Source organism: Micropterus dolomieu, linkage group LG01 (assembly GCF_021292245.1).
Source record: "Micropterus dolomieu isolate WLL.071019.BEF.003 ecotype Adirondacks linkage group LG01, ASM2129224v1, whole genome shotgun sequence".
In the NCBI taxonomy this organism is placed as follows: Eukaryota; Metazoa; Chordata; class Actinopteri; order Centrarchiformes; family Centrarchidae; genus Micropterus; species Micropterus dolomieu.
Genome location: NC_060150.1, coordinates 45,347,220 through 45,359,044, shown reverse-complemented (window position 1 = coordinate 45,359,044; position 11,825 = coordinate 45,347,220). Strand labels below are relative to the sequence as shown.

At 38.5% G+C, this 11,825-nt stretch overlaps 1 protein-coding gene across 1 annotated transcript in view; it reads left to right on the top strand.

The window, feature by feature from the left end:
• chrnd (cholinergic receptor, nicotinic, delta (muscle)) overlaps positions 1 to 9,696 on the top strand; it is a 12,536-nt gene extending 2,840 nt beyond the window's left edge. Inside the window, exons 3-12 of the mRNA XM_046044007.1 lie at positions 1,275 to 1,319; positions 1,424 to 1,533; positions 2,748 to 2,903; positions 4,230 to 4,348; positions 5,123 to 5,323; positions 6,252 to 6,363; positions 6,707 to 6,821; positions 6,976 to 7,186; positions 8,761 to 8,879; positions 9,152 to 9,696. Of these exons, the coding sequence (XP_045899963.1) occupies positions 1,275 to 1,319; positions 1,424 to 1,533; positions 2,748 to 2,903; positions 4,230 to 4,348; positions 5,123 to 5,323; positions 6,252 to 6,363; positions 6,707 to 6,821; positions 6,976 to 7,186; positions 8,761 to 8,879; positions 9,152 to 9,334 (1,371 nt within the window). The 3' untranslated portion in view covers positions 9,335 to 9,696. The remainder of the gene's footprint in view (positions 1 to 1,274; positions 1,320 to 1,423; positions 1,534 to 2,747; positions 2,904 to 4,229; positions 4,349 to 5,122; positions 5,324 to 6,251; positions 6,364 to 6,706; positions 6,822 to 6,975; positions 7,187 to 8,760; positions 8,880 to 9,151) is intronic.
• Positions 9,697 to 11,825: the final 2,129 nt, after the last annotated feature.

Here is an 11,825-nt window from a genome sequence, read left to right as displayed (position 1 = left end):
AAGCTTATAAACCATCCAACAATACAAATGAATAAAATGAGCTCGCCTACGGGCAGCTACAATATTAAAATGCATTACCAATAATAATAATCTAACATAATGCAGCAAAATAGGATCTGTTGTTACATTATTATATGTTATACTGACTGCTTTAACTTTTTACAACTTTCCCTGATAATACTTTTACATAAAGATTTTGAATGCAGGCGTTTTGCTTTTAACAGACTTTAAATTTTGGTATTGCAGTACTTCTTCCAATATTAACATTTATTGATTTGTGTTCTTGCTACATGCCCTGCACAAGTTGTGAACTGACATTGGAGGTGGACATTATGTACTGAGGAGGATGTATATAGCTGACCAAAAGGAGATATGGTGTGCGATAACACACACATTTTGCTGTATTGAGCTGGGGATTATTTGTAGTCTTAAACCTGCAAGCGTTTGCTGTGGTTCTAGGTGGGTTTTGTGGATTCATGACTCCAGTAGTTTATTGTGTCTAATTGAAAAAATATGTATGTTTTGTCGACTTAAATGTGAACTCACGTGTGTCAAAATGTGTGTCAGAGTGCTGGGGCAGGAACGAGGAGGAGCGTCTGATCAACTACCTGATTAAAGAGCGAGGATACAACAAAGAGCTGCGTCCAGTTAAGAGGCAGCAGGACGCCGTCGACGTTTATCTTGCGCTCACTCTCTCCAACCTCATCTCTCTGGTACAGACAGAGTGTGTGTGTGTGTGTTGTTTGGAAAAGGATCCTTTCTAAGGGAAGCTCAACATGCAGCCTACCTCTGATACTTTGTCCTGCAGAAACCAAAAAAAAATGCTTTTAATGTTTTTACTTTGAGTCACCACATATGTTTCTTTTTCTTTTTTTCTCTAAATAATCCTTTTAACTATCATGTAACATAGTCTCACCCAGGATTTAAAGGTGCATAAGATCAAACATAAGCATATGTAATTAAAAATAAATGCCCTCCACCTGCCTCCATCCTGAATAGTTTATAAGGTGGGTTTATGTTTGGAAACATTTTCAAAAAAAGACTCTTTTCAGTTTCAGAGTTGGAGATTATTCAAATGGTCAAAATCTGATTCAAAAATGAATCCAGGTTACAGAAAGAAAGTACAGATAATACAATAAAATATAGTTAAACAATAACTGAAACAGTTAAATCATTGTTTTAATACTAGGGGAGAAGGTGAAGAAATCAGAGAAGGGCAGGACAAATAGTTGGTCCTCTTTTAATCTGTATGATTTGGTCTCCTTCATTTGTAGAAAGAAGTAGACGAGACACTGCTGACGAATGTTTGGATAGATCATGTAAGTAAATGACAGTATAAGTTACCCTTTCACTTTACATTAAAGGCAAACCTTTCTTTCTAAATGCTTTATCTCTGACTCTCTGTGTTTGTGTGTGGTGATAGACGTGGAACGACTACCGGCTCTCCTGGAATACGACAGAGTTTGACGGCATCGATATGCTTCGTCTGCCCACCAGCATGGTGTGGCTGCCGGAGATTGTGCTGGAAAACAAGTGAGATTCAGTTTGTAATAGTTAATAATGTGTGGAGAAAAAAACCTTCCAACCTGTAGCATCAGCTATGATACACTTACTTTTTATTATTTTAAAGAGTTGGCAACCCAAAATTGCACTGAGAAGGATTTGTTGGACTCTTTTCATGTTCCACAAACAAGAATAATCCTTTTGAGTGAAAGTGCATGCTTGTGAAACTGGTCTGTAATGTTTCAGAGCAAAGGAAACTTTAGAAATACAAAAGGATTAAGGACATTAGTGATTAAATTTAAATATAAAACTAAATTCATCTGAAACTCTTTGGCGTTCCCTAAGGCTCTGTCCTGGGTCCTCTTCTGTTTGCCTTGTATACGTTTCCCCTTAGACAGGGAATAAGACACAGATGATATTGAACTATACATCTAATTTAAGCCTCACAATGTAACAAAATTATTTTTAGTTTTAAAGAACTTCCTAAAATCACAAAAATTAGATGGCAGTGATAATTTCAGTGCAGCCAAAACAAGTTCTGCCCCACCCAGTCTTGCCCCTAAGGTAAAAAGATGGTCTCGGTTCTCTGTTAAATCCTCCCTACAAAATGTAGGTGCAACTCTAGACCACCATGTCAAGATTCCCCATCATACTTACATTACAATTCAATGCCCTTGTGTCTGCATGGTCAGAGAGCTGCCTACATTACAGATGTACTGCAGTACTAAGTCTAGTCCTGTCTTCAAGATGGGCTAAAAGGCTACATTTATTTAAAAGACAGCCCACACCAACCATTTTTTAAAACACTTAAAGTTGAGTGACACATTTCAAATCAACTCACATAGAGGTGGACTCCATGTCATCATGTAGGTTTGGTAAAGTTTTGTGAAACATTGTGGGATCATGAAGTGAGAGCAGGTGCTGTTTTGAAACCTTTTGCTTGGTGGTGCTGGTGGGAAAGCAAGAGACAAACCTATGGTATAATTTTCACAGAGCTTGCAGAAAAACATGCATCAGACAAACAATCTCACCTCCAGGTTCATTTATCTGCTGTTCTGGATAATTTTATCATATATTTGATCAGCATCATCAGCAGCTGAAGTTATATGATCGAAACCTCCAGAACAGCTACTAAATGGACCTTGAGTTAAGATTGTTATTATCACACAAGCACAATGTTTAGTTTCACCTCTCCTGTAACTCCAGTGTGTGCTGTGATCCTACCTGCCTTCTCTATCCGCCAGTAACGACGCCCAGTTCCAGGTGGCCTACTACAGTAACGTACTGGTGGATAGTACTGGTCTGTGCTACTGGTTACCTCCCGCCATCTTCCGCTCATCTTGCTCCATAAACGTCAACTACTTCCCCTTCGACTGGCAGAACTGCACACTCAAATTCACGTAAGGAGCTCAAACCAGACAGTATCATGTAAGGTCTGGTGAATATGGTGAAATAGGACACTATGTTTACATGTTCAATGTACCTATGTGTCGAATTATACTTTAAATACTCAACATATCTGAATACTAGTTTTAACAGGAATTTGGTTTCTCTGATTATGACCGTATTTGAATTATAGTTGTCAAAGAAATATGTTAAATGGTCATGTGATTTTCATACTATATATGTTATATGTTTAAGCTACGTAACCGATTATAGATCGGAAGTGCGAAGATAGGCCTACTTACTAAGAGAAATATCAGGATTTAGATGTCAGTTGATAGGACATCTAAAAAAAATTATGTGACTTCAATCTTGATCAATTATATTTAATTGTTAATTAATAATCTATAAGTAAAAAGTACAATATTGCCCTCTAAAATGTATTGGTGCATAAAGTAGCATGAAATGTAAAGTACTTGAGTAAATGTACTTTAATCACTGATATTTTTACACGTTTACTGTGAGAGCTAACTTTTGTTTTGGCATTTTGGAGGGTCAGACTGAAATATAATCTGTGATGCTTCCTAGTTTTTCCAAAGAGCCATCATCCTTTGTTGTCCATTTGATATGACAAAAAACATCAGAAAGCTGAGCCTCCAAACCACAAATCAAGAGCTTACGACGAGATAATAGCAAGGAAGTGTGAACAAATACTTTTAACCCAAGAAATCACAAATAATCACAAGAGCTTAGAACAACTGCAGACGATTGTGCATCACATATCCCAATTTGTAAACTGCTGGCAACAAAAGTGAGTACACACCTCACATGTTTGTAAATATTTGATTGTATATTTTCATGTGACAAAAGTGCAAAAATGACACTTTGCTACAATGTAAAGTAGTGAGTGTACAGCTTGTATAACAGTGTAAATTTGCCGTCCCTTCAAAATAACATATCCCAATTTGTAAACTGCTGGCAACAAAAGTGAGTACACACCTCACATGTTTGTAAATATTTGATTGTATATTTTCATGTGACAAAAGTGCAAAAATGACACTTTGCTACAATGTAAAGTAGTGAGTGTACAGCTTGTATAACAGTGTAAATTTGCCGTCCCTTCAAAATAACACATCACAATGTGTAAACCGCTGGCAACAAAAGTGAGTACACCCCTAAGAGAAAATGTCCAAAATGGGCCTGCACTTTTCATGTAATTGTGTCATTTTGATTATATGAACATGAATGGGATTTATCAGCTAATGGATCATGAACTTAACCTGAACTTTTCCTCTGGATAATGATCATCAAATTTAAACTCCATTTCCCACGTTGCTTTGCAGCTCTCTGACCTACAATGCAAAAGAGATCAGTATGCTGCTGAAGACAGAAAACCACTTGACAGACGAAAACAAGAAATGGGAGGTTGAATGGATCATCATTGACCCTGAAGGCTTTACTGGTACGTGTCCTCCCAATATATCTCTCACACACAGACACACAGAGTTATGGGTTATCTAACACGTGAACTGTTGGGTGTCTTCAACAATGCAGTGAATGGTGAAAAATCACTGATAACTTATTTTATCAACATACAGTGTATTATATTAACCTTTCTGCATTTTAATGTCACATCAAGAAAGGGGCAGTAAACAAAAGTAATTAATAAGAAAACATTCAAATGTATCTTCTAGGTTTTTTAACACATCACAACTTGCAACTCGCATTTAATGTAATAACACATCTTATGGTATTACTGGTATTTGCTGTGTTTTTGTGAACAAGGTAAATGTGACGCATTTAAATTCACCAAATGTCTAGTCTAAAATAAAGAATAGTTCTTATTAAGAGTCATGAGGACATAATCCCCCAATGCAATCAATCAACACAATCAAAACTCAAATTATACATTATCTGTAAATGTATTTCCCTTCATGATGAAAACACTTTAAAAAGATTTGTATGTAAGGTCAACTCTACATTAGATTCATGTCATTTATTGTTTTCTTTCCGAGGCAATTCCCTTAATTTTATATTAATTCAACTTAACTTTTTGCAGAACAGTTATCAACTTTTAGAAACCGACAAGGTATAACCTGAAGTTATAGAACAGAAACTCCTCCTTATGTTGTCATCTCCCAATTTCCAAAATTAACTAGTCCTGGCTGCAGCTTAATAATCTATTATTCTCTCTCTGTTCTTTGTCCTCTGCGTTGTTTTTCACTGGATTCGACAGAGAACGGCGAGTGGGAGATCATCCACCGTCCGGCCAAGAGAAACACCTACAAGCACATTCCCATGGAGAGCAACAAGCATCAGGACATCACCTTCTACCTGATCATCAAACGCAAACCTCTCTTCTACATCGTCAACATCATCATTCCCTGCGTGCTCATCTCCTTCCTGGCCTCGCTGGTCTACTACCTGCCTGCTGACAGTCAGTACACATTCACATTCTCCTTAAAATGCTAATGTAGAAATTAAAGGATCAACTAAATATTTTCTCATTTTTCTCATTTTCATTTCTCTAGAGGTATTAGGCCACGCAGGATATCTAGTTTTAATGGAGAAAGGAACATTTTCTTCAGTGAAATTATCTTTTAAGTACTTCTTTATTATGTTAGCAGCAGTGAATAATTCAGCGTATTCTGAAGGAATTGCATGTTTAACACTTCTCAAGTTTATATGTAATGTTAAATTTGATTAACTTTGCATTCACATTATCCAGTGGTGGAAGAAGCACTCAGATCTTTTGATACCACAGTACTTGTAACAGTGTAAAAACTGTGTTATAACAAAGTAATAGTACAGAAATGTTAGAAATCAACTCAATTTCACTCTATAACATGTTATATTGTGACTGTAAACCTTCCTACCTAACTATCAAAATATACTTAAAGTACCAAAAGTAAAAGTACTCATTATGCAGAATGGCCCATTTCTGAACCATATGTATTATATAATTGGATAATAATTGACTCATTAATGTGCACTTGACTTTAATCTTGATAAATTATATGTGTTAATAATCAGAATCAGCAAAGCAACTAAAGTCATCAAATAAATGTAGTGAAGTAAAAAAGTACAATATTGGCCTCCAAAATGTATTGGTGTATAAAGTAGCATGAAAGGTACAGTGCTTGAGTAAATGTACTTTCATCACAGATATTTTTACACATTTACTGTAAATTGTATCTGCCACTGTTCACATAACGTCCGTTATTATTATCATAACATTTCTTTTTGTCTCGTTAATGTATAATTTTTATCAGATGTATCAGCGACAGGAGCTCACCTGCACAAACTGGTCTCTGAAACTAGTTTTATTGGTGTGTGTCTGTATGTGTGTGTGTGTGTGTGTGTAGGTGGTGAGAAGATGACCTTGTCCATCTCAGTGCTACTGGCTCAGTCTGTCTTCCTGCTGCTGATCTCTCAAAGGCTGCCGGAGACGTCCATGTCTGTTCCACTTATTGTCAAGTAAGAAACACACACTCTTTCCGACCACATCTGGGAACATCAGGGAGGTCTGGTACACAAATAAATAAACATCTGGTGTTTTGGTGGAAAACCATTTATTATTCCTGGAGTTGTAACAACCTGTGAGTTCCAGAACAGGAGTGACAAACAAACTGAAATATGTAACAAAATTAACATAAAAATAGGGATATTGGGGGATTTGCTGCTTTTACCTTGATGTGGAGTTTTATTTTTTTTTGTTCATATTTTCAAGTTTCAGCAATAAACGAACAAAAACACAAGAAACTCTCTTGAGTTGCTCAACAAAATGTGATAAATATATTTGTCTGTGTGTGTGTCTCAGATATTTGATGTTCATCATGGTGCTGGTGACGGTGGTGGTGTTGAACTGTGTGGTTGTCCTCAACCTGCACTTCAGGACACCGAGCACACACGTCATGTCTGACTGGACCAAGAGGGTAACACGCACACACTCATCATAACACACAATACACACACATCCTTATGCACACACAGTCTGTACTATGTGGTGTTCAAGCTATTTTTAAAAACGTGCTAAAAATGAACGTTATGACTTTAAGCATGCTGCTGTAATTTGTTCTCTCTGTGTAGTTCTTCCTTGAGCGGTTGCCGCGCATCCTGCGTATGTCCCGCCCTGAAGAGGCGGAGCCATACTGGGATGGAGCGTTGCCACGGCGATCCAGCTCAGTGGGCTACATCACCTCGGCAGAGGAGTACTACAGCGTCAAGTCCCGCAGCGAGCTGATGTTCGAGAAACAGTCGGAGAGACACGGACTGATGACGCGAACCACACACGCATCAGGTACGTCCAATAAAATCAATAAATATACCTGCAGTAAAAAGGAGAGCGGAAAGACGTTGGGAACTCTGAAACATCACCTTTAAAGTTGATTTGTTGAACTTGTTGGCAAACAGTTGCTTATTTTCACATCCAGCAGTTACTGAGCAACACAATCATTCATTTAGAATCGTGTTTGAATGATGTATGTGTGTCCTATTAGTCTCTCTTTTGGCTCTGTGTTTGGTCTCCACCAGTTCCTGAGGGAAATATCTGTCTCTTTAGCTGCTAAATGTTCCACTATGTTCACCAGTTAGTCTCTGACTGTGTCTGTCTGCTGTTTGCTGTCAAGCAGGTCGTGTTTTTTACAGCTATTACACTGAAAACAACGCTTCTTAGTGGGCTGAGAGTGAACCAGAACAGTAAAGTTAACAGACAGATAAACAATGACCTGAAACTTACTGTAAAGCTCTGTAAAGCCAAAGATGTGTACAGCATGTCCTTCTTGCCAAATGCAGTTAGTATGCTGAATGCATTAGCCTACTCAGGATTTCATACATCTTCTTCTCCCATTTTATTTTATTTTAATTTGTTCTGTATTTATGTAATTTAAATCATTGTTTGCTGACGTTTGTTCTCATTATTATCCTGAGAGCCTTTCCCCATTTTATTTTATTATTTTATTCTATTTTATATTTACTTTAAATTTGTCTCTTAGTTTCTTAAGTGTTTTCTTGCTTATTATTGTGTATTTATTTTATTGTCTTTGCACTTGTTAAAGCACTTTGTAACTTGTTTTTGGAAAGTGGTTTATACATAAAGATTATTATTAAGAAAGATAAAAAAGTGAATCTTTTATATGAGCACCATCAATTGCACCTACTACTCCTGGGAAGCCAGCTATTTGCATGAACTGTGTTTGCTTCTGTCGGATTATGGGGGGTGTGTTGTTGGGAAGTCGATGAAACGCGTGACAATGTGTGAAGCTGCATAAGTGCCATAATTGTTTCCATGACTATTCGGCTTTTTGATGGTGGTGACGAGCCAAAATTATCAGCATTGCTGCATTTGTCCTGACGCAAAGAAACAAAGTGTCATCACCATGTTCAATTTAACTGAAAAGGCATTACTGCGTAAAGTCAGTGGTGAGATGACGTCCCTCACCAACTCGCTGACAAGGATTATGCCTGAGCTGTCCGACCCCGTCTTATTAACTGCGTGTCCTCAAATAATTCATAAACAATATTCCTCTCCTGGAAGATTCGTGTCTCTGTCTCCACAGCGCCATCACAAGCCCTACTGGCAACTCCTAACCACTTGAGAGACCTCTCAAGCTGTCTTAAATAACTGGGAGAGTAAGAGTGATTCTTAGCATTAAGAAATTTGAGAACTTGCTTTTATTCTTAAGTTTAAAAGTAGGAGTTAATTTCATGAATTCTCAGGATTTAAGACTAAAATTGCACTTTGAAAAGCTTGATAAATACTTGCCCTGGTCTCCTGTGGGACATAACTGTAAGGCCACATTGAGCTCATCCCATCATTCGCTACAACTGAGACATTATCACAGCTTCATTAAACTACTTTGTGTTGTTGTGTAGTTGTGAAGCCACAGGAAGATGGAGGTGTGACGGACCAGCTGTATGCAGAGATTAAGCCGGCTGTGGACGGAGCAAACTACATCATCAAACACATGCGCAACAAGAACGACTACAACGAGGTGAGATGGAGAGAAAACCAGGATCATGTGTTGCTTAGAACAATAGGTGTTATGGCTGGATAATGAAACAATAATTATCGCAATTTATTTTTTTCCAATAACAATATATATCGTGATAACATTTTTGGCCATATCGTCCAGCTCTAGTAGGTGCTGATGACAACTTTGGCAGACTGAAACCAGAAGAGTGGAGACGCAAAACATTTGGCCATATATGTAAATCAAGCATGTAAATTACAAGAGAAGCTTTAACCCTGCCGCTCTCTTCACAGGAGAAAGATAACTGGAGTGGTATCGCTCGTACGGTGGACCGTCTCTGCCTCTTCCTGGTTACCCCAGTGATGACCATCGGCACCATCATCATCTTCCTGATGGGAATCTGTAACCACCCTCCACATCTGCCCTTTAAAGGAGACACATACGACTACAGAGAGGAAAACCCACGCCTGCTGTGACACACAACACAGGCACAATACTCTCCAGTGTTTCCCATACGTTCAGTTATTTGTGGTGTCAATATCAACGCTGACCGCCACAGATGGATTTTGTTTTTTTTTACTAGGCCTATTTAAAATTGTATTTGATTGCAGAGCACAGTAGCGCATTTGCGCTGCACATTCTCAACATTCTGCTTGTCGCTTCTTCATTATATTTGTGTGACAACTTTTTCAGGTACACAGCTGTGTGGGTGTGTTTTCTTAAATGTGAAATGAATAACTACATCAGTATGTTACAGTTTTGATTTGATTAGCGTGGTTTGAATAAACATTTACACTTCGTTCTGACTCTCATATATAAGAATACATCATTCAGGTTTAGCTTTGGGATAAATAATCCAGTCGTCGGAGAAGTGGAGATGAGCAGACAAAAATATAATTGGCAGACTATACGATTATGAAAATAATCATTAGTTGCAGCTTTTATTCAATTGCATTGCGCTTTCCACCAACTGCTCTTTCTCCCGCCTCCCAGACAGTGGGAGGTGTCCCAAATAAATATGCCTCCTTCGAATATCATGCTGTCATTGTGTCCGCTCCGGTAAAAGTCTCTGTGATTGTCATACCGTCCCCAGGACAAATCGGTAACCTTGTGGACGAGCTAGACACACTGCTGTTTTCTGTCCCAGAGTGTGGCTGTCCGTTACTCATCCTCGGTGACTTGAACATTCACTTAGAGCATGCCTGTGTGAAAAGCCACATGTCGTTTATGAGTACGAGCAGAGCAAGCATATGAGCACACACCTGGTTACCCCTTTGATGTTAGCATTAGCTGCGAGACTAATATAAGGAAGCTAGCTTTGGCTGGCTAGCGTGGTAGCTAACAACGAAAATAAACTCCTCAGGAATTTTTAAATAGAATAAACTTTTTCACTGCTGTCCTTCATGAGAATGTCTGAACTTATAAAACTTTGTGAAACATCAAAATGTGTAGCTGAAACATTCTGTCTTCTTGCTGCAGTTGTTAAATTGTTAAATTTAATTCTGTTAAAGTCTTAAATTTAATAAATGTTGAGCCTTAAAAGTCATTAAATAGTCTACTTTACCTGTCCCACTTTCTGTGGAATAACGTTCTTGAAAGAAGTGTCGTCTAACCCAAAGGAAACCTAAACTAATGGTTCCTGGAATAATGTGTGAGTAAACCAACCATATTCCCTCCTAAAACTGACAACTGCACCGGACAAAATATTTATCACTGGCCTTTATACTTAACCGGCAATACTTTTTTGAATAAGCGAAACTTGATTTTTCCTAAAATAAGAAATAAATGTCATAAGGATGTCATAGAAAGACTATATCAATAAAAAGGTGTGTGTGTCTGCAGAGACTATGTAGAAGGACAGAGCAGCAGCAGAGCAGTCCAGATACACTGATGATACTCTTTCACATCCAGAGGAACACACAGGGATGATGGTGGACTTGACTTTGTGTCTGACAGTGGAGCTGATCTCAGAGCAGTTCAGACTGCAGCACTGTTGTGATTCCTCTCAGTCACTGCTGGATGAAGCTCTCCTCTCCACTCTACCTCCCAGTAACATGGCCCAGTCAGAGCCTCTCCACACACAAGCTGATGCTGCTGCTTCAACCTCTCTGGATCATCAGGACACAGCTGATCCTCTCTCAACACCACCACCTTTCTCATCACTCACTCTCTGACAGAGATCACTTCCATCTGATGAGAGAAGAAGACAGACAGCAGAAGTCATAAATCAGGGGTGGTGACAGGGGTGGTGATGGCATAAAATGCTTGCCTTTGGTGTAGGAGACCTGGGTTCGATTCCCATTGTGAGACATCCACCATTGTGTCCCTGAGCAAGACACTTAACCCCTTAGTTGTTCCAGAGGCGTGCGACCAATTGTAAGTTGCGACCAATTGTGAGTTGCTTCGTCAGCTAAAAGAATAAATGTAAATGTAAATCAGAGTTTACAGAGACTCCCTTCATCAGCTGTCAGTCAGTGATGCAGCACATCCAGTAAAAAAAAACAGCAGGGACTGTGGAGCGTAGCCAGCTTCCTTTCAGCTCTCATGTTAATGTATTGGAGTGAGCACTCTAAGACCTGCAGAGACTTTGGGCATCAAGTCTGTTTACTATGCAGATTTCACTCAGTACACAGTGGAAATAAAGTGCTGAGAGTCCCTGAACGCATCATGACTGCAGAGACAGAGAGATATTCACTGCTAACTGTAATGATGGATTTACTGCTGTTTGAGCTCAAAGCTGTTAAAAACCAGCATCTCAGTCACTTTTGAATGTTTCATCTACTTTTGAAACATTACAGGACAAATATGTAAATATGGAGTCTGTTCTAAAAGTATTTGGACAAAACTAAAGACACACAAACAGATATATATACAGTATATGATGTTAAAGGTCCTACATGTTCATAAAAAGACTGAACAGCTAAACATCATCTGTGATTACTGGACTTCAGGTTCTGGTCTGTAAAA